Source organism: Anomalospiza imberbis, chromosome 5, assembly GCF_031753505.1.
Source record: "Anomalospiza imberbis isolate Cuckoo-Finch-1a 21T00152 chromosome 5, ASM3175350v1, whole genome shotgun sequence".
NCBI lineage: Eukaryota > Metazoa > Chordata > Aves > Passeriformes > Viduidae > Anomalospiza > Anomalospiza imberbis.
In genome coordinates, this window is record NC_089685.1 from 34,757,011 (window position 1) to 34,780,204 (window position 23,194).

Here is a 23,194-nt window from a genome sequence, read left to right on the forward strand (position 1 = left end):
ACAGCACTGTTTCTGATGAGCTATGAAGCTGCCAGACTTCACATCCTCACAGGTCTGTTAACACAAATGTCTGAGGAGTGTCTTTGAACACCTTTCTTAATTAAAATTTTACACATGTGAAAGTGCATAGACACAAGTTGTGTTCTGATTCTGCTCTCTTAAACCAGTGTAAAGAAATCAGGATGTGACCTGTCTCCCCTCAAAGTATTTGGTCAGAGAAAGGTCTGCTAGACTTCACTGCAGTGTATGTTGTTTGATATTTTTCTACTATGTCACACTAGACTGAAACAGTTGCTTCTAGTGAGGTGAACCCTGTTTTGCTCAGTTGTTTATGAGTTCTGTAAAAGGTACGCCACTGTGATATGGGTTACTCCCATTTTTGTCAGATGAAAAGCGGTAAGTTGAAAGTGTAGAATAGCATTGTAATTCCTATACAGGACTACTGTTCCCTTGCTTAATTGTAGCTTATTTCATCTCACAAACACTGAAATATTTTTTAGAAAGGAAGTTCTCTGTATAGGACATTTTCCGTGTCATGCCAATAGCGCCCCAAACGCAGCAGTCCTGTTAGCCATACAATTTAAAATAGTTTATGTAGAACAGTTTATAAAAACTGTGATAAGAAAAAATAATATTATCTGAAGCATAATATTAATATAAACAATATAGAAAAAATACATATTTACATAACGCCAAAATACAATTATATACATTAATATCTATTACATTTAAATTATATATCTTTAAAAAAATCACCAGACCAATAAATTATACACAGTGTCAACCAAAAGGTCTGGCACCTTTCTGGTGCATGAAATACATACATAAAAAAAACAAATGTGTTCACAAAAGCAGGTATCTCTAACATTCTTAGTGCCTTGAATAAACAGCATCTGAAAGCAAGGAAAAATGAGATTAGAAAAAGTAAATCAACACAGATTCAGCAGTGCTCTGAGAGGTAGCTGTGTGGCAGCAGCACTGGCTGGTGATAGATGTGACAGCTAAAGTTCAGATCCTACCTCTGCTTGGACTCTCAATGTGTGAAACCTGGATATTTCAGTTCATGGTGTCCTCCAAGCCTGTTCTACCTGTATATGACAACTCCAATTTCTACAGGCTAGATCAAGAAAATTATTTTGATTTCTTATGATATAATCCTAATTCCTAATGTCCAAAATTTGTGGAATTACTGAGATCCTTCTGTCTTGACCCTAAAAACTTCTACATCCCTTAAGAATCAGCACTACCAAGGCACAAGGTGACCACTGCTTACAGCTTCTCCATACTGGTCCTCTGGCCATGGGCCCAGGAAGTGAAGGGCAGTGCTAGTGCCAGGTTTGCTACTAATGCCACTCTCATCAGCAAGGGACTGGATGTAGGCTAGGAAAAGGAGCCTACAAGAATAGGGAGTCTGAGGAGAAAGAAAGAGCACAGCCTAGGGCACTGCTAAGGGAGAAAATAAAGACACAACTGCAAGAATGAGAAGAGCAGAGGGAACAAATGAAGGTCCAGAAAGTAAAGAAATATCAATAGTTCAAGACAGCAAAATTCCCCCTCAATTATACTGTCAGTGAGCTACTACATTTGACACATTTTACAATTTGATAAACTTGCAGTTACCTCTGTGATACTCTGGATTCACATTTTCATATATTGGAAATAAGGGATTTTCTTGTTCACTGCGAAGTTTTCTGGCTCTTAGCACGTCTCTCACACATTGATGCAGATACACATATTGACACTGCAAAAGATTTGTTTTTAAGACACTGAGGAATTTTGTAATTTAATTTTCTGTACTGCAAAAAATCGTTACAAGCCAACTCCCTCAAAAAATCAAGGGTGGTGTTAAAAATGAAAATATCATTCTAAAATTAATCTCCTTTTCACACTAGTAATATAGTAAACTTTTGTGATCACCTCTCTTTAGAAATAATATCAGTAAAACATAAATGAACACAGTATGTTTTGACAGATCATGCCATTAGTGAAAGCTGTAGCAACTGCAAAGTGCAATTTCACATGGTGCTGTGTTGGATAGATACTGCTTCTGAATGCTTTGGAATAAGGTATATGTAGAAGAATTAATATGCACAGGGAAGCATGTAGGAAAGACAAACAATTTCCTGATATTTCTTTTTGTTCTGAAAATAAATATTTTCCACAGAATTTTATAATAACATATAAATATTTCAGACAACTGTGAGAAACCTAAAGCTCTGAAAAAATCAGAAAAATCTCTGAAAAAACTATTTTTTTCAGATCCAGCATAAGTTCTAAGATTGTTTCTGATTATATAGCAAATGACAGCCTTTTCATAGAATGGAGCTAAGATGACATTCACAACCAAAGTAAGGAGGGTCAGCATGTTATTGACTGTTGATTACTCACCAAACTATCTTGACAGAACAGATTGTTCAACTTTCATGCTTTGCTACTCTTTGTGTTTTATGGCATAGGTCATAATAGTCTTTTGATTAGTGTAACATGGTACCCAAAAGTCAGGCCAAGCATCTTTATATATCAAGGTGTACCTTTTAATCATTATCTCAAATACATAATTTCTTCAATAAGTACATGTATTTTCTCCCCTCACATCTTTGGCCATTGCTCTGTGTCTTTCTCTCAGTGCTCTGGCTCTGGGAAAGTGAGGAGATCTGCCTTTATGCACATGCAACTGCTCTCTCTGCGGAGCAGAACCCTGCACCCCACCCACCAACATGATGGAAAGTTGGCCGAGCAGAGAGACTTTGTTTGGCAAAGACATTTTTCAGCTGGAATAGTTACAGCTGCTGTAGCATGCTGCCTTTTGAGCTGATGCACAGAGTTTTCCCTTGCCTGTCTCCACCTCCAGTCTCTTGATTTAAACAATGTTGAACCAAGTCTGAAGCAGAGGTATTGTTTTATTGCTACTGTTTTTCTGTGACTGAATATTGTCAAGTATGATGGTACTGTGGCTTTTTACTTTTGTGTGGATCTGGCTGCCTTTTGACTTAGATGTCATGTCAAGCTCATGCCAAAAGGCAGGTTTTGTTTCACACAACTTTAGTTGTTTGTAAGTCAAATTTAGGCTCTTGAGGTAGTTGCCTCTTTTTTCCAGCTAAGAAAAAAGAGCCATCCTCCTGAGATATCTGTCTGCCTTTGCAGACTATGGATGATGGGAATGTAGGAGGATCTGTCTTTGAAGATGCAGAGACTAGGCTGGGAACCTGTCTCCCCTCCAACAGAAGGTCTTCTGTAATTAAGATATTTCCAGGAGCCCCTTAGTTTTGTGCTCCCAGCTGGGCCTCTCTTTATACCCATATGAGACTTTTATATCTATCAGAAAACGCTGTCACTGACATATCGGTTTCCAAATTGCAGCAAAGAGGTCCATTAGTATCAAGCTACAGGCAGACGCATCAAACTTCTTCTCATTCTTCTATTAACGGTTCACAGGGAAAATGTACAGACTAACTCCACAAAACGCCTTTATTAAATCAGCTCCTAAATGTTTAGCTCCTATCAGTATAACATTATTTTCTTGCCATTTAAAAGCACAGAAAGAAATACAAAACTTTTATTTTACAAATGTACTTGCTTTTCCATAGTATGTTAGGAGAATGCCAATCAACTTTCCAAAATCATTGTAATGAATATGACAGAGCAGCTCAATAAAACATAAACTTCAAAGGCACAAGGTCACAGTGGCCAGAGTTTTAAAATTGCATATATCTAATTTTCTCTGTCCTGCATTCCTCTTTCCCATTATGTCAACCTATCTGTCTGGTTTAGGCTTGTCTTCCAAACCTATCCCTGAAGGACCTATCTTCACTTAAAGCTCATTTACTGGACTCCACAGCGAAGCAACTGTGAGCTGTTAAGTGCCTGATGCATAATGCTGCTAGGGTGATTATAGGCCAGGGCAAAAAAAAGGAGAAATCTACAGGAAGCATAACTGCAACTTTTTATGGCTTGGACCCTCTCTAAGAGAGCCAATGGAAAAAAACCTGGACTGGAAGTTCTCACAGAGCTAAAATACATCTAGCTCATATTTCACAGTGGAGAAAATGCAAAGTGCTTTGAGAGCCTTTAAGATGAGACTGATTATTACATACTGTAGCTGTTGTTGCTGCATAGCAGGCTATCCAAACCTTACCTCTGTCTGAACCATGTGAACGCGGTGAAGCCTTAGATCATGGACTGCTGCATAAATGTCAACAATGTCCTTTGAATCCAGCTGTTGCAGGATTCGGTCCAGTGCAATAAATGTGCCAGTCCTGCCAACACCAGCACTGGAAAAAAAAAAAACCAACCCAAGAGATTTAAAAGCAACAACAACAGCAGCACATGGGCAATTTAAGAATGCAAAAGCAAAGAATATAAAAGCTGATGAGTGGTGGCAGCTGCTGACACTTTCATTCTCTGCAGCAGCACCACAGAGACCACTGTGGTTAGTGGTTCCCTAAGGATAATTTTCAAGCCATCTCCAGGGTGAGGTTGTGGGTGAATACATGTGCCTTGGGAATACTGCTCTGATGTATCTGGAATCTTAAGACCATCACCTATCTCTCAGATTCTGCAGCTGCCCATAGTCTAACAGGGATGAAGATTTGGGATTTTCCCAAGGGTAGGCACAAGGGCTCTGTGCCACTGACCTTTTGCTGCTGCACATACCTGCAGTGTACAATACTTGGTCCTGTGTCTGGGGTCCTGTTGATATAATCTCTTACAGTTCTGACAAACTGAATCAGGGACTGGGTAGTCTCTGGCACACCATGATCTGGCCATACAGTGTAGTGGAAGTGACGAATGAGTCTTGTTGAGTCAAGCTGCTCTTCCTGTTGGGATTCAAAAGTGTGGGTTATCAGGACAAGAGAGAACGGGACACATAGAACAGGTACCTTCAGAGAAAATGCTATAGCTTCCACCAGAGGGGGGGTCAAGCATGATGCAATTGTGGTACAGCAAAATAAACCTTCCTAATTTAGCCTTGCAAGTGTTTTAAGCCAATTAATCAGGAAAGAAAAAAATGCAAACATACACTGCAGATTTTAAACTCTCGTATTGTCCACTCTGGGAGCACTGATTCAGACAACATCTCAACAATCAGGTCTCCATAGTACAAGGAATCCTGGTCATGGGGCCAGTATTGATCACACTTTACCTGCAGGGACACAAGGAAAGACAGATTTAGTGGTCAAAACAGCTACAAACAATGCCACCATCCTGCATTGGCAGAAGCAGATTTCAGACCTCTTGTGCCTGAGGATGAATGAAGAAAGGCAGCAGCGGAATTCAGAGAGAAATGCCACTCTGCCATATCAACAAACAGGGTCTGGCATGGGAATGGGTTAGCATAGGGATGGGAAGTGAAAGTTCCCATAATTCATTTGTGATGTGGGGAATTAGAAGTACTTCATTGATGCCTTCTTATAGGGCATTTTTTCTGTGCCAACTCTTCTCGAATCTCTGCTTGGATGAGAGCTATGCCTCCAGTGCCCCTTGCTCACCTCTTGCTGAGACATGGCAGTAGGGTCCCACTTGGAACCAGTGAGAGGCAGAAGGACACAGATCCTATTCTGTGTCAGCTTTCACCCCCTCGTCAGGAAAAAATGGTAAGCTGAGAGGAAGTGACCCTATATGTGCCACTTGAGGATCACTACTTCAAATTTGTTTAATCTTCTTACAGATCTAGTCACTGTCTTACAAAGGGACAGGACGTGGTCATACCTGGGGAGGTATGCTACACCTGCACTTAGGAAGAGTGTTAAGTGCATGAGTGGTCTCTTTGCTAACTACATCAGGGCTTAAATATCAGAGATAATGTGATGTATTTACTGATCAAAATTTGTTCACCAGAGCTTATATTTAAAGCAGAAGTTGATCAGAGTTGATGTGATAAACAGGCACTTTTTTTTTGGTGGGTGTTCTTCTGCATGCTGAAGAGAATTGTCTAGTGAACAAAGTCCTGGATTAGAGACCAGAATCACTCTGTTCCTTATCCTAGCCTTGACGTGCTGCATGAGGATACACAGTCTGTGTATCCTCACTTCACAGCCTTAATCTGTCTCCAGTCTTTATATTATACCTTTTCTTTCATGGTGTGTGTCTCCTTGACTGGGTTCTTTTTGGCTTTAGTGTGATGCAAGTAAGAAGCAAGTGAGTTTTAACAGATGTTAAAGCAGACATTTGACACACAATTAAAAGAGACAAAGAAGAGTCACTACTTACCCGGCCCTTCTCAACACACTGGGTTACCATGACAATATTGTGAACATTTTGCTCCCATGCCATCTTCCAGAAGTCATCTTTGGTTCCAGGTAAAGGGCCCTGAGTTGCTATGTATTCCCTGCGGAAATTATTGCCCTGCAAATAAAGAGAACTCCATTAGTTTCCAAAAAGGCAGAAAAAAAATCTTCTAACAAATGAACAAGCCTTGGGGTTGCAGACAGGGCTCTGCAGCAACCCTTGGTGGGACAATAGTTTTGAAAGCTAAATTGTTGCCTTGGACCTGAAAGCAAATGACTCATTGGAATAGAGAGAAGGAAGAGACTGTGGCAGTTTATCTAAATACTGTTCCTTTTGTGACAGTCAAAGCTTTCCATTGTTCTTTTACATTTGGCACACTCTCAAGCAATTTTAAAACTGCTAGAGGTTTTTGTTTTATTTATCATTTTTAATAAACTACCTGAGTTCTGGTTTGAAATCTGGATTGCTAAAGCCACTGCTATTATCAATCATAACTCTTTGGCAAAGAGCATTATTTTAATTTCAGCCAGTTTTATCACCCTGCAAGGAGCCAATGCTGTCAGGATGAGCTACAGCTCCACAGTGAGGATGCCACCTGCAGTGATAGCTACAGTTGTTGTGGACACTGTATAAAATCAGCAACCTATAAAAATATGTCCTTGGCCAATTAGACTTGCTATCTTATATAACTATAGCAATGCAAGAAAGTGTCCTTAAGTGCTGGGTAAATCACTCACAGTTAACTTAATGGTAGTCAGACACAGTCTTTCAGCACACCCACAAAATGAGTTCTTAGTTTTTTAGCTCAAGTGAATCAAGGAAGGGGGAGGGGAGCCTTAACCATCCAGCTTTATATTCAGTTTTAGATGAAGGAAAAATTACCACTGGAAGGAGGACTGTAAAACACCACCCATGAGTCACTTACTGGTATGTAGCTTGCATTAATGTAGTCTGAGCAAGGGTCATCATCCACATTGGAAAGCTTCACTCTTGATGTATCATCTAGCAAGAAATTGATTACAAGAGGCTTAGGGCTAGGTCTTGATTTTCAGTCCCTCTCAGCACTTACAGAAATGCGTTTCTGAAAGGACTGCCAGCACTATTACAAGATTTTATATGAAGAGTTAATTTATAAGGAATAACTGCTGGTTTTACTGCCTCTTTAATCTGTGAGTGCTGTGGAGTGTTCCAGAGACTAGGAGACAGATGGGTAAGAAGGATGCAGTAAATATACTGAATTCTCTCTGCTGAACTGTGTAGGATTTGTTACGACAACAAAAGGGCCAAAATAGCATCCTCTTTTGATCCTAGCAGAAGTATGCTGTACTGGAAAGCAGTGCCCATCTCTGCCCTTCAAAGAACAGTTGCACTTCAGTGATATTATGAACTAATGCTGAACAGGCCAAACATCTTCTGTAGGTGAAGGGCCCGCTGTACAGAAACACACAGTGCCTGAGCTGCCAGGACACTGCTTTGTGAGACAATGCCATGTTGGATCTCAGTCAGGTGTCATTGCTGGCATGAGTAGGCAGGACACAGAAGAGGCTGTGCTGCCAGCACACGCCACATCCATTAGTGGGGATGTGGAGCAGTGAGTTATGTGGTGTTCCTCCTCAATGTTCTACCTCCAAAATGACAGGCAGGAGATTAAAGGAGGAACCTCTCAATGACAGACAGGTCTTGCCTGAGAAGAACAGGGTTAACTTGACACATATGCCTTACCATGCAGAATCACACTAGCTCTACATTGTATATATAGTAGGTTTGCTGTGTACTCTGAAGAACAAAGATTTGGCAAGGTCGTCAAAGAGCACTGAGTGGATGATACCCCGTATGTAAAAAACTCTACTGTTATTTCTACTATCCTTGTTATCAGCAGTGACTGAATGCCCCTAATAGCTGGAGCTTTTTCTCCCTGGACTGAATGCTAGTCATTACACCTCTAGTGTGAAATTAAATTACTGGTCTCTGTGAAGCCATTCAGGGCCATGCATCATCTGCCTCCTAGCACAAGAACCTCAGCTGGCAGAGATATTTCATCTCGGACAGAAAGGAGGGAAGGGATTGGCTGCACTCTTTTCCACTAGGCTTGCTGAAAAAAAGTGAAAAATAGCTGGTGTGATGTAATATTACACAACCAAAGCCAAAACTCACAGGGCAATATATTATTGTATCGATTTTTCCCTCTGTTCTCTGGCAGAAGTGCTATGTCACATGTCTGGTTTCGACCCACATCTTTCAAGTCCTGCAAAAAAGGAATAGGAATAAAATGTGAGGTGAAAATAATTAAAGGACAAGACAACACAGAGGGAAATAGTGCCCATCAGCTCTCAAAGGCCATGGACAGAAAACAGGTGCTTTTTTATAAAAAAAACCCTGAAATTACATAGGTAATCATACTGTTTTAAAGCAAGTGCATGGCTGCCCTCCACACTTTATCACACAGATGTGCCATACAAACAAATGCTCCTAATCTCAGCCAAACAAGTACCAGGGAGAGGCTGCCAACCAGAAGATGCCAAATGAAGAGTTGGTTTCTGCACATAGACAAGTGGAGTTCAAATTAAATGCTCCACCTTTTTGGATTTGTGAGAATAAGACAAACAAATGCAGGCCTTTCTAATATATTAATCAGTTGATTCAGTCAGCCCACCCCTTCACAAGGCAAGTCCTTTGCCTAGGTTAGGATCCCACCTCATACTCCTTGGACAGAAGGTAGTTGGAGTCTGCTTGAAGTTTGGTGAAGTGTGCTTCAAAGTGGCTGACTTTGATCGGACTGAAATATTCAACAGGAGGAAGAAAATCACAGGATGAATCACGGTCATAATTTATCCAGTTGGTTACCAAGAAGTTTTTTAGGTATTAATTTTTTCTTTTTACCTGGAAGTTTTCCGGTACCTGGAAATTATTTCAAAAGAAAAAGAAACACTTCATCAGTAAGTGATCAGATGGGTCTGTTCAACCATAATGCTATGTTAAAAAACCAAACTTTTTACATTACCCTTTTTGCCCCAAGTTCAAATGGACTGACAGTGGCCTGTCTCTGCGAATGTTCAGCCTTGCTGTAGGTCTCTCATGGCCATTGCTGGAACAAAAAGGAAGGTATTCTGTTATATCATTAAGTTTTGAAACTGGTAAGAGTTGGCACTAAGTTATACTTTCTTAAATTTTTTTTTTCCAGTTTACTGTTTTCCAGTGGGTTTTGATTTTGGCTCTGATCCTGTGACATTGCTCTTAGCCGAGGCTCACAGTTTTGCTGTATTTTAGCTTGGCAATAGTGATGTGGAGTGTATGTATGGCACAGGTAGTAAGACATTTTTCTTGTTCTGAAACACAAGCAGCCCAATCCATCACTAAGGAGGGTGTCCTGTGCTAAGATGGACCCTAAATCTGTTGATTCTCTACATGTAGAGGAACACAGAGATAGATTTTCAGAGCTGTAAAACGTCTACGGCTTCCAGCACACCCACTCTGCAGACCAGGTCTGTAGCAGATGCCCACATTTGTGGCAGGAGTAAGTGGCATAACCACAGCAGGCTTTGGGAAAGCCACAGAAGTGGTACTTACTCCACACAGTTAGTGTTGCCTTTAATCTTTTTGCTGCCATCTCCTCCATCAAGACACCTCCCTTAGAGAACACTTTTTCTTTATGTCTGATGTGGGAAAACCATACCAGTATTACTGCCATCCTGCTGGGTAGATAACTTACAACAAGAAACCACATTCTATAATGAAGTTTATCTATTTTGGCTAAAACTATGACTAATCAGAAAACAGGGTTTTTCAATCTGAAATTCTGGCGTATGAAAAGCAAATTCAAAAACATATCAACTTAATTTTGTATCAGTAAAAGAACTGCATTTCAGACTTGCAGTGTTTCTCATGCACTGGAAATGTTGAGGGTTTTTTTCTAATTTCAGAAACTAAAAACAATTTCACATCTCTCAGTCATGCCAAATAGTTTAAGTGGATAAAGATTTTTTCTGTCGACATATACTATTTAATTTTTAAAAAAGATTCAAGTTCACCATTTAAGATTCATCTGTAATGTGAAATATACAACTATAACTGACAAAAGATGAGAAGCAAAGTTTGAGCTAATCTTTTGGACACTGAGCTAATGCTACATCTCAGTATTTTTGAAGTTAAATGATAAAGTCTAAATGAATGGCTTCCCATCTACAATGCAGATGCAATTAAGCTGAAACACTTCATTTTTTGACAAAAGATATTTTTCCCAGAAGATAAAAGTTTGAATGATAAAGCATTTGTTATTCAGAACTATTCAGACTCCTACTGCAAACTAAAAGTTACAAGGATCCTCTATGACATAATTCTGACACCATTTGAATTAAATATAAATAGATTTCTTAATAAGCAAGTCATTAATTGTATACTGTGTGTACAGAATTTGGGGGGACATAGATTTTATATGTTGAACAGTTCAGTGCATCCATCCAATTTTTAGCTATGCCTAATCAATTGTATTACTTAAATGAATATAATTTGACACAACTTCAATAACAGAGACTGACAAAAAGAGTCAGCTTACCCAACTTTTTGTCTGCAGACAAATAAAGCAGTAACAGCCATCAACATCACAATCAGAAACAAGCCAGCACTCACACCTTCAATGACTCCAAAGAGAGGCTCTAGAAAAAAAACCAGTGTATTTATATATCTTGAGGAAAGGACCAATGCATCCGAGAATCAATAACTTTCAGGCGTTCTGTTATTATCAGCTGAAGAAAATAGCTAAATACAAGGAAATGTAAGGCATTAAAACACTTAGCCAAAATGTGGCCTTGATTTTCTGTCCTCATTTTTTCAAAACATTAAAATTAAAATTTTTCCCTCCCAACCACAGTAAAAGAAAGCAAAAACTCCATCATATGGGAGTGGTTCTCTTGCTGTTAGAAGCTTTCTTGGTGATAGCCTCACTGAGCATTTTTCCTTTTCTCTACTTTCAGCAGGTCTGTCAAGCAGTCCTCTGAATTTTCCTTTAACGGTAGATAAGCCAAGTCAGGTTCCTCTCAGAGCAGCCCTCAAGACATGCACAACAAGCTTTGTTCCACTCCTTACAAATAGATCTAGATGCCAGAGTATTCTTAGGCACAATATATAATCACATGGCACAGTCACTGATAACAGCCTGAAACTAACCTGCCTCTGTAGTGATCGGTAAGGAGAAGAAGGTGTCTGCAAAGAGCGGTTTAGGGAGTTCCTTTGGGTCTTCATTGAAAAGCTGAGTAAAAGCTCGTATGCTGATTCTAAAAAACACAGTAAAAAAAGGCTCATCAGACGTTCAGAACCAACAGCAGAAAAGTAAAAACTCATTTGCCCCTTTGAGACAACTAAAACCTTTCTACTGACCACAGATAATTCTTAATACAGACACCTGAGTTAATCAGTCTTCTACTTAATTAATAATACTGATCCCTGAGTTAAATATGGGGGAGCCCAGCTAGTACAGGTGGAGGACTCTGAGGTACCCCTGGCAGAGGTAACAGATGGGGCTCTGGCTGCTGGCACACACAGCCTGACCATGTCTAAAGGCAGCACTAGCAGAAGCTGCAGAGGAGAGAGGACTCAGAAATGTTTCTCAGAGGGGACACTTTCCCTTCACTTGGCTGGGCACGAGTGTGCTAATGGATAAATGTTATAGTCCTCTTTGTTCTCCTGGTAACGTGGGTACTTCCCAGACTGATGTTTTGGAAAATGTGCCCTAATGAGAGCAGCCTATAGTAGGCTAGCATTGTTTTATTGATGATGAAGAAGCTGAGAGGCACAGTGGGCACTCCTTGGCATGTGCCTTCTGTCCATGTGGCTTTTCAGTGAGCAGCTTACAGATCTCTTAGGACAGTATTTGCCTGTGGGAGGGGTGTCACTGAACCACACTGGAGCTCATGTTTGGTCTCACAGCCAGTGTAACTGCTGAGGCTGGTCTTGGCAACCATCCTCTTCTCCACCCTATGGATAACCTGGACCTAGCTCTGGAGCCTGAGAATGGTGCTACAGGATAAAATGGCCTCCAGGTTTTTCTAGCTTGTTCCAAAAGAACAAGTGGGGTAGTTCTGCCAGACTGAGTGAAGCATGCTTCTCTTCTTCTGTTAAGTACTCTTCTAACTGAGCCAACCGTCTTCAGTCTTTCCAAAGAAATGTTGAGCAGCAATAGGAGAGCTTCCCATCAAGTTGGGGTAAATAAATAAACCTATTCACTACACAGAGTTTTGTTCATAATTAATCATATCATTCCCATGCTAGTGAATGACTGGCTCTTACCTATGGAACAGGGGCATGGATAAAGCTTTCATAAATTTCCAGTGAAACACAAAGAACATTATACAATGTAGTTACTAATCTACTGAAGCTCAAGTGGATCAGGCACGCAGATGACACCAAGCCTAATAATGCGACGGAGCACAACTACCAGTATAAGTCTAACCTATACGCAGTTCGAGGCTTTAGAGGTCCATCGCAGAATTTCTGGCGATCTGGATCACACTTTCCTCCCAGATTTTCCATTTCTCCTCCAAGCTTAATGTCAAAGCTTTTATAGTCACTGTCAGGGTTTTCAGCACAGCTACTGGCAAAATAATTTGTCTGGTAGATGCGTATAGAGTCATTGTGTTTGTACTCCAGGTAGGAAGGTAATGGGTGCTGCTCATCAGGCTTTGGTCCTTCACTACCTACATCATGTGCAGAGAAAGACAGATGGTTTAGATGCCACAGCCATTAATGTGATGAGGTTTATTGGCTCAAGCTCTTGACAGACATGTTCTTATCCAGTTTTCTATTTCCTGGAGGCTACCTCATGAATACAAAGCTACAATGGTTAGGGTGCCTTGTTTCTCGTACCAACCTTTCCATTATTTTTTAGGCAGATTTCCTCACAAGTCCTCAGTGCAACTTTTGCTGCAATAGGCATGCACACGTCAAATATGATGACATTTTTTCCTGTGCTGTTGGTGGGAGTTTTTGTGATCCAGATTCCTGGATCCTACTACTAGATATTTCAAAAAGCAAGTAAAAAACCCATAAACTGACAATTCTACTGTATAGAGAAAAAAAATTACAGTAGGGAAATAACAGGGGCCCCCTGAATGTAAATTCACAATACTGGAAGAGACTCAGATAGGCAAAGCTATGGTAATTAGTAGTCCCTTTCTCAAAGAGCTTTATAGTTTGCCCAAACATGGCCAAAGCAGACAGTGGAAATATTATCTGTTTTTTTTTTTTCTAAGGGCTGATGGACAGAGAGATTAACAAATTTTCATAAAGGTCACAAATTATGTCCTGGTATGCCAGTGAATGAAGCCACTTCTAAAAACAAGTAATAAATTGTTGAGACATGTATCTGATTTGCCAGACACACGTCTCAACAACAGGTCAGATGTAGAAAGGGAGCATGTCCACGCATGTCACAAGGACAATTTCTGTTCTGTTTTATAGTGCTGCATGCAAAGTCATTTTCTTCAGTTAGCAAACAGCACCTGGCAGACCTGCGGCTTCTCAGCATGGCTTACTGAGACTCTCCAAAGGGGTTGCATTTCAGTGTTTGCACCTAACATTTAAACTACCTTTTGAAATCTGTGCATAGCAAGGCACAGATCTCTGTTCACTGGCAATAGCAATCAACATAAGCCTTCAACTATAAAAATTGTCTGAACATACACGACAGTGTAATCTAGAGTACTGCTTCTGTCTGAGCTCTGTAGTTGCTACAGACTCTCTGAGAATAGGACTCCCTACATTCTCCAGCTAGGGAGGAAGTATAGATACAAAACCTGTGCGAGACTCAGCCATTAGAAGAGGAGAAACTCCTTTGCTGTGCAGTGATAGGGATGTACTTCCCCATGTAAATTTTATTGGCTATAGAGAGAATAGCATTAAATCATTACACTTACCATCAGCCTCCCTCACAACCACAGTAAAGTACTTCACAGCTCCATTAGTATCACTGAACCAGCTGCAATTAAAAGTAAAGTTGATGGAGGATTTGGTAATCAGCACCTCTTTTTTGTTCACTCGTACATCTGGAGGTGGCTGAGGAGGACCTGAGTAATTAAATAAATAGAAAATAAATACAAAATAGAGAAAAAGCATTACCTATGTACTTGCTGCGAGCTAGACCTAATAAGGAAAATGCAATTTGTAATAAATCTTGGTTGCCTGGACCCAAGTCTCTGATTCTATTCTCTTTGCAATCAAAAAAGTGTCTTCACCTCCCACAGTGAAACTGCCAGAAGATGAAACAAGCCAGCAGTGTGTTCACCATAATAAGAGTGACACCTCCTCAGTATGAATTCCTGCAGAAGCCCACATGGAAATGCATTAATGTCATGTCAAGCCTATGAAAACAGAAATTGTAGCTGCTGAAAACAACACAGGTTTAAGCCAAGTATGTGGAGGGCACTTAACACACTCACTACAGAAGTTACCTATCATAAGCATCTATATTTCTTCTTTCTTTTCCAGAGGAACAGCCAGGGTTAGCCAGACACAGCATTCAACTACAGAGTACCATTTTCTATACTGACTGCAAAATTTCCATAGGAAACGTTCTCTGTATGATACAAAACCATACCTTGAACAGTGACACAGTAGAAGTAAACTGGAAAGTGAAGTACATAGGGAAGAGAGTGCAGCAAAAGTGGGGATTTTAAGGATCTACAATGCAGATTCTTTTAAAAATCTGTAGTACTGAAACTATATTGCATATATGGGAAACATATAAAAACCATAAGCAGGTGGCTAAATTTCAAAAGTTTTTAGAATGCCAAAAGAACAAAAATTCATACATTTATATGCTTTTTAACTTGACCTCTTACATCTACAAAATCTAGCTGCAGTTTTTTGTGTTCCCTTGAGGTAGGGCCTCCAGTGTTAACCAGGGTCTGGGAGAGCAGCAGTGTTCAAAACAAGTAAGTCACAATAAACAAACATTAACATAAACCAAATAAGAATAAACATGATCAGCAAACCTTCAAACAGGACTCAGTCTCACTTCTTGTGACATGAATAACTAGGTCTGGATTTGTAATATCCTTTGTGATAGAGAAAGGAGATTAAAAGGCAACTGATGGGCAAAGGAGAAGGTAGTTTGGTGACTGAACTCTAGCTTAGCTCAATAGCTCCCAAAGGAAACATAATTTTTATGATCTAGCATTTCACACAAACATGACTTTTAATAAGCAGCTACAGGGGCATCCTGGAATATAGGACTCTTGGTCATTTTTCAGTTTAGCCCTGGAACAGTGCAGGTCTCTGCATTGTGCTGTGCCACTGAATCCTGAGGTAGTGCAAAATCTGAGGCACCTCTAGAGTCAGCAGTGGCAGGCTGTTGACTGCAGTGATGCCTGGCAGTGCAGAGGTACCAGCAGATGCTACTGATACACTCCAGTCAGCAGCCTATGGGTAGAGAAACTGAAGAATCTGTTTCAAAGCACATGCTATAGAAATCTGGATCCTCCCTCAGGTAAAAGTCCTACAGGTGATTTGGTCAGGTAGCACCTCAGAAGAGTCTATAGACACCAAAAGAGAATGCAGTACTATAATCCAATATCCTTATTGATGGATATTTGTGCTGAGGATGGCTACCATCAATGAAGGGAAAAAAGCCAGATACAGAAAGCCGAGCAGTGAGCATGAAGACAGCTGATGAAGACAAGGCGTCTGATGATAAGGACAAAGTATTTATGTTTCTCAGGCTATATTTCATGAATGAGCCAAATAATTGGGTCTGGCAATGTAATGAGAGGCAATATAGTTAAAATCCTGCATTGTCTGTCACAACATGGACCAAAGGATGGCTTCAAAGTCTGCTTCGGCCACCACTCCATACACTGGCAGTTGTGGAGTTCAGAACTCCTTTTATTGTCTAAGCAACATGAGCAATTGCTTACTGCTGCTCAATGCCTGTCTTCAGGGCAACTCTGAATTCCACTTACGATCAATCATTGTGATGGTGCTGTCTTCAACCACTTCACTCGTCATGTCTGCAGAATGCACCTTGATGGACACCAGATATCGCTTGTGGGGAACAAGGGTCATAATATTAAGTAGAGATTTGTCTTTTTCTATCCTTTTAGAAAATTCCACTTCACGGGTGTCCATCTTCTTGCACTCAACACTATACCCATCAAAGTCAGAATCGGGAGGAGTCCAGGAACACGCAATGGCAGTAGAGGTTTGGGGCCGACAGTGAAGGCTTTGTATCTTGTCTGGCTCTAGAGAAATATTGAGAAGTTGAAACTCAGTGGGAAAAGGAACAGGTGTCATACACTCTCTGCTCACACTACAGCTCCTAGATTCTACATCAACCATCAGATCAGAGCAGGAGGTTGGGAGTCAGAATTCCCAGTTGTCCTGCAAATGTGTTCTGCCTGATTATTATGTAAGGCTTTCTAACTCATTTTAGCCATCTGAAATCAGATCTAGTGACATCCGCCCCATTAGCATTGTGAAACTCCAGTAATTAATTGTGAAAAGAAGGAAAAAACTCCCACTTGATGAAGTCTTAACATGAACAGCAACACCACAAAGAAATGGATTTCTAGAACATTGTTACAACTTATTTGAGGGCTCCTTGTGGTCACCTATATCAGTCAATACTGATACTGTCATCTCATGATTGGTTTCCGGGGCAGCATGTGATGTGTCCATATTACTAAAATATAACATAGAAATATGCTTCATCCATGTAATATGGGAGCACCTTTTATATCATACAACATGTAACAAAGACAGGATTTCACTCTCAGATGCCAGGCATCTACAGTTAAGTGATTAAATACAGGTGAAATTTTAATTATTATGCTCTATTAAAGAGTACATAGCTTACTAAACATAGATGTCAATTTAGAGCTGAATGCCACCCCAAATGACATGAGGATTTGCCACAAATCAGTTATTTTTACAATTTCATGATTTCATGTTACTTTTTCAATTCACCCTGTTACTGAAGTTGCTAGAGACAGCTAGAGATGAAATAGATTCACAGATATGGGCAGAAATGCAGAGCAGTGAAACACTGATTCCAGTTTCAAATCTAGTACAGCACAGTTTCTTTCATCCTTCCTGTCTTATTCAGAAACATAATTATTTCAATATACTACCATCAGAGAAGTTTGGATATTCAGCCTTATTTTACCCCTGAAACTGATTGATTCAGGCTATGCAAGCAAACAGCTTGACTCTGGATGTAAAGATTATAAATGTATGTCCATTATCAGTCTTTAAACAGCTGACCTTGGACACAGAAAGGGCTTAGAATCTAGTTGAATTCATCATTGTCATTCATGGCTCTATTAATGGAAATGACTGATTGCATAAGGAATTGGTAATATTTTACAGTTTTGTATCTTCTTCAGCTGAGTGTTAGGGTGCAATGGAAATTTTTACTTACTTGTTCTCACACTTGCAGACTGTGACTGACTGTATGTCTTCCAGCTGTCGCCACTGACAGTTCTGACACTGAACTCATAGAGTCTCCCTGGTCTCAGGCCATAGATGATGCGTACTTTAGATTTGCTGCTGCTGTAGGGATTGAATACTGTGAGGGGATCCTTTGGAAGCCACTGCACCTCAAAATCATCATAGTCTGTCCAGTCTGGAGGACCCAGCCAAGTGATTGATAAAGAAGTGTTTGCAACATCAGTAAACGACACAGTGTTAGGAGGGCTGGGTGCTATGCAGAAAGGGGGGAAAAAGGAGAGAAAAAAGATTCTTAACAAATTTTTACACAAGACAAATAAAATGAAACATGGATTATTTTCTTCATGCATCACAAAGTAGCTTGTATTATCTTGTATACACAGTCAGCTACTGCACCTGTGCTGATGATGGTGACTTTCACAGTCGTAACATATTCCTGAGCCTTTGAAAGAAAAACAGTGCTGACTGCTTTTCTTTCACATTCCATTGTTCTAATGCACTTAAGGTTATCCTTCATCTTCATACCTTCAATGACTCTTATAATAAATCCTCCCTTAGAACAAGTCTGTTGCATAGTTGTGAACTAATGAATTCAAAGAGATGGGACTAAAAAAAATCCCATACCTGTTCTTCCTTCAGCATTTGCTGTGTTGGTCAGGTCACCACTGTGAGTCACCACAACTAAAGTATACTTTCTGCCAGGAATGAGGCCCTGGAAATGCCACTCTTCCAGGTCTTTCCTTTGCTCAGTTTCTTTCTGTGTCCCATTTGGGTTGTAAAGATTCAGCTCATAGAAGTCAACATCTCCTGCTGCTGGACCCCAAGTGAACCACAGACTGTCTGTCATGTTTCGGTTGGATGCCTTGAGACCAACAACTGGGGCTGGTACTGAAAAAAGGAGGAATGAATATTACTTTATGTAGAACATCCTTTGGGTGAGAAGAAGCAAAAAGGTCAAGCAGACCTACTTGTCCTGTAATGATAATAATTTCATAAATTAGACTCCCACCACAGCTGGCTGAAAAGCAGAAAGGTTATCTCAGTAGCTTCCTTTATTATTTTGAACTGCCACTCTTACCAAAAGAGGTTGCAATGTTTATAATGGATAGTTTTGCAGATGTTAAGCAGCTTTTTCTTAGTCAGTATTTGGAAACCCATTTCTAAGGTAGCTGAAAAAGTGCACCACTGTGCAGATGTAGTCCCACAGATGGGCTCCTATATGGCGCCACAGGGGAATAAAGAAAGGTTTCACAGAATGGCAGAGCTGCTAGAGCTGCTTAGAAAACTCTGCTTCCCACATGTGGCTGAACAAAGACAGAGCTGCAGCCAGAGCTTCCCATGGGAAACAAGTTTTATTTCATTGGCAGACTGCCTATCCCATTAACCCTACTTGCTTTGCCTTTTTCCTTTTTCCACTCAGGCCAATATTGCTTTTAGGATGGGAAACAGCTATTTTTCTGCTTAAGGAGCATACACTGGGATGTCTTTCTTCTGACATGAGCTCCTGGGAACTGTTGTAGGGTTCTTCATTTTTTCTGCTGTAACTACATCATTCAGAATTTATGTTTTTATATATTTAATGCTTTTTACATATTAGAGCCGATTTTGATACTTCTAGTAGTTGCTCTAATCTAGTATGAGCATCAGACTCAGACCAGCTCACTGGTGTCCCCCATGAGCACCACACTGGAGACAAATGGTTTTCTTAGGTGTTCTTGCCTGTTCTTCCATAGACAGTTGACTCGTTAGTGAGGTCTCCACTGTGTGTAACAATCACCATTCGATACATCCTGCCTTGACGTAGGTTCTGGAACGAACACTGCTGGAGATGCTGCTCTCCTGAAATCCTGTCATGAAGCGACTTGTCTGGATTGTATAGGAAGATGTTATACGAATCAAGCTCCCCTTGAGAGGTGGTCCAGCTGAAGGACAGTCGGTCAGTGGTCTTCTCTGTGACTTTCAGATTTGTAACAGCTGCTGGAACTGAAAAGAAGGATAAATGTAAGAGTAAATATCAGAGTCTAGGCACTAAGCTGAACCTTTAATAAACTCATGGCTGTAACACATTTCAATTAAGCCACAAATAGCTAAGTAATATCAATAGCATCTGTCAGAAACAAGAGGAAAGCATTTATGAAATGCCACTGAATCTCTCCAATACAATCTTTTTATTTCTCAGAATGCCTGATTCTTTAAACTGTGCTCAAATAGAGCTGCCCTCTAGCTTCTACATGAAACTATAAATCAGTAAAGACTGCAAGCAAAACTTGGCCTTGAGTTTAGAAGTGTGTATTCACATCAAATCCTGCACCAAGAACCTTGAGATGGTGAATTAAAAACTTGATGACAATAAAGCATTCAGATATTTCCACAAAAGACAGAGGGAAGCATTCAGCATTTTGGTTTAATTTCCTTATTATGAACCATGGCCACATTATTATGATAATAAATTTCAGATTCACATGCAAAGCATGTATCAAGAAAAATGATGCATAAACATCCAGAGTCTGTACCTTACTAGAATCTTTGTAGAATTAAAATATACAGATGGTTCATGTATTTAATGATATCGGACTGAGGGAAGTATAAGTAAGTCAAGATGTTCTAATTACCTGTTCGGCCAACAGTTTCTGCACGCTTACTGAAGAGTCCACCACTGACTGTCAAAACTTGTATTTTATACTTCTTGCCAGCTAGTAAATCTTCAAATTTGTGCTGTTTGGCAGTAGCCGGCTCTGATTTGTTACTCAGGAGGATTCCTTGCTCGTTCAAGAGCAGAATGTCATATCTTTCAGCTACACCAGGAGCTTTCTGCCAGGTTACTAACAAGGAATGACTGCTGTAAGCATGATGGGCTAATAATTCCTGGACAGAGGCTGGAACTGGAAGCAACAATTAAAGGCAGGATATTACCAGTTAAATACAGACCATTCAATACATAAATCTGAATAAAGTAATTAACAGAACAGAACTCTATATATTTTCAGGTTCACTTGTGGGAAAATAAATGTCTGTGCATATGTTTATGCAAACAACTAATTCCTAAACATAAATACAAACAGATGAAGTTACAGAGATCATGAATATCTGAACTAGGGATGGAGAAGCAATATATATATATATATATATATATATATATATATATATATATATATATATAGGCTACCATGAAAAGATGGAGAAGGAGAGTGAAATGAACTGACTGAAACAGTTAAAAAAGGAAAATGAAAAATAAAGGAGGGGTAAATTGGTGCAAAACAGTAGTCCAGAACAGAAAATGTTAGCCAGCAGCTGCTGTACAAAAGTCAAGGCCATAGATAACAAATGCAGGTGTTAAAGAGAGAGGATACATTAAAAACAAGGCATTGCATAGTTTGTATGTTCTGACACCCTGGATACTGGAGCAATATGCTGTCTAACAAGCCTTGACCATGCAATAGGCTCTGCTAGAACACAATACTTGCCTACATTCAGTGGATGTATGTGTCAGATGGGTACAGGAATAGGAAATGAGAGGGATGGAACTGCATTCATCCTATGAAGGAGGACACTGGGCTGGACTAGAATTCCACGCACATTCACCCAGGTAAAGCTACTGAAATGACACATCTCACTGGTATTAACAGAACCATGCCAACATCATGACTCATGCTTTGAAATAAAAACACCCCATGAGTGTGAATGTCCCCATGCCCTATGGTACATCCATAAACAATATGGTACATTATTAAACAATATTAAACAAGGATCAGTCTCTGGGAAGATAAAATGCAACTTTCTTGTTGTCTCAAGAAAAACATACTTGTTCTCCCAAAAGCTGCTAAGCTGTTGTGCAAGGTGCCACTGTTAGATTGCACCACCACCCGGTACTGCTCCCCAGCTTCCAACTTGTGAAACATGTGCTCAGAGATGTGTTTGGAGACACTCTGAGAATCAAGCTGATGGTTTTGTTGAAATATAGTCACTGTGTAGGAATCAACATCTCCACCTCCAGGGGTCCAGCTCACTTTCAGACTGTTTGTCATGCCATTAGGTGACACGTGAATGTTTCGGACCTTGCTTGGAACTGGAAAAAAACAGGGAACAAAAAGGCACCTGCTCACAAATTTCCTGTTTGACTCGGGCTTCCTAATTTCTACCTATTTTATGGCCACAGAAAAATGATTCAAAAGAGAAAGATCATTTACAGGTACAAGTAATGTCATTTGTGGGTAAACACAAGTAAAGTTGTAAACATTTGTGTGGGATTATTAGAAACACAATTCTATGTGTAACCTCCCTCTTGTCCATATGATGCCTTAAAAACACCTCAAAAAATGAAAGCTTTTTAGGTATCCTCAGTTAGTTAGCCATTTTTCCATTAATATCTCAATCGTTCACTTCAGGTAGGTAAACAGAGGTGTAAAATAGGTAAGTGACTTAACTAGAGACTCTAAGCAAACAACTGGCATACATGGGAATAACAGAAACCTAAATGCTGACATCTCAATACAATTCCCATGCAACAAACCAGATTCTCTGCCAACAATCAAGTATCAGTAAATGCTTTTATTAAGCATGGGTGTTGGCTAAGTACTAGCGTGATTTTCAATGAGATCTGCTGTCTCTGAGCCACTGTTACATGAGCTTGAATATAATCACGGCTCACTCTTGATTTTCAGTGGTTCATTCTAGAAAAGCCTAAACACATTTTAAATACCACATTATATCTTACTTGTCAGGCCTTCTATGAAAGTAGCCCGCTGTGCATCTCCACTGATGGTCAAAACAAGAATTTTGTATAGACGTCCTGGAGTCAGAGCTGTGAACCAATACTCCTCAATGGTGTTCCCAAGGAAAATGGGTGGGAAGATCTTCATATCATTGAAGAGGAGCTGAATCTCATACTTATCAACATCCCCCTCAGCCTTTGACCAAGTTACCTGCAGATCTTCTGTGCTCCTGTTACTAAGAGTCAGTTCCTTTACTGACTCTGGCACTGAAGAAGTGAGAAGAAAGATGGAAAACTTCTCAGTACTTGCTAACAGATCATAGCAAAAAGCTAGCAGCTTTTAAGTCATACTTCTGAGCTACAATTTTTCATTCAGTTCCCTTGAGAAAGCAGTAGATAGCACTGATTTGGGTAGTTTACACCCCATCTAACACTGGAAGGTCCTATTTCAGAACAGATGTTCACAATTTATCAGCATAAAAATAACAAATAAATAATAATGGAGCCTGCAGGGAGTTTATCTAGCCAACAAAAACTGAGTAAGATCTGCATGTACAACAAATACAGAGAAAAGAGGCCTGAGCTAGTGCCAAATCAAGGCAATCAATCTGTGTGATGCAGCACCACAATGCAGTTTCCAACTTGTGCCAGACAAAGGTGAGTTATTTTTGCCCCATGTTACATCTTTGTTAATAAACTGCTGAGTTTCTCAGCATGAGTCCTTAATTCACATACAGTGCTAGGTGAAATTTGCACCCAAATTCCTGCTGGCTCCCAACTAGCCACCTTTCCACTCTTGCCCCATGCTCTCCAATTCCA

At 40.0% G+C, this 23,194-nt stretch overlaps 1 protein-coding gene across 2 annotated transcripts in view; it reads right to left on the reverse strand.

Moving 5' to 3' along the window:
• Positions 1 to 574: 574 nt before the first annotated feature.
• The window catches only part of PTPRB (protein tyrosine phosphatase receptor type B), a 58,077-nt gene continuing 35,457 nt past the window's right edge, over positions 575 to 23,194 (reverse strand). Inside the window, exons 13-34 of one of the 2 annotated variants that reach the window (XM_068190204.1) lie at positions 22,379 to 22,642; positions 21,467 to 21,730; positions 20,277 to 20,546; positions 19,384 to 19,647; positions 18,289 to 18,552; positions 17,636 to 17,917; positions 16,179 to 16,457; positions 14,136 to 14,285; positions 12,674 to 12,917; positions 11,392 to 11,498; positions 10,781 to 10,880; positions 9,230 to 9,313; positions 9,109 to 9,126; positions 8,923 to 9,004; positions 8,383 to 8,473; positions 7,154 to 7,230; positions 6,211 to 6,345; positions 5,021 to 5,143; positions 4,654 to 4,817; positions 4,136 to 4,271; positions 1,621 to 1,741; positions 575 to 893 (exon numbers count right to left, since the gene is read on the reverse strand). In XM_068190204.1, coding sequence (XP_068046305.1) covers positions 871 to 893; positions 1,621 to 1,741; positions 4,136 to 4,271; positions 4,654 to 4,817; positions 5,021 to 5,143; positions 6,211 to 6,345; positions 7,154 to 7,230; positions 8,383 to 8,473; positions 8,923 to 9,004; positions 9,109 to 9,126; positions 9,230 to 9,313; positions 10,781 to 10,880; positions 11,392 to 11,498; positions 12,674 to 12,917; positions 14,136 to 14,285; positions 16,179 to 16,457; positions 17,636 to 17,917; positions 18,289 to 18,552; positions 19,384 to 19,647; positions 20,277 to 20,546; positions 21,467 to 21,730; positions 22,379 to 22,642 — 3,542 coding nt within the window. In that variant the 3' untranslated portion in view covers positions 575 to 870. Of the gene's footprint in view, positions 894 to 1,620; positions 1,742 to 4,135; positions 4,272 to 4,653; positions 4,818 to 5,020; positions 5,144 to 6,210; positions 6,346 to 7,153; positions 7,231 to 8,382; positions 8,474 to 8,922; positions 9,127 to 9,229; positions 9,314 to 10,780; positions 10,881 to 11,391; positions 11,499 to 12,673; positions 12,918 to 14,135; positions 14,286 to 16,178; positions 16,458 to 17,635; positions 17,918 to 18,288; positions 18,553 to 19,383; positions 19,648 to 20,276; positions 20,547 to 21,466; positions 21,731 to 22,378; positions 22,643 to 23,194 lie in introns of those variants that run through there. The other variant, XM_068190203.1, reaches the window with a different exon arrangement.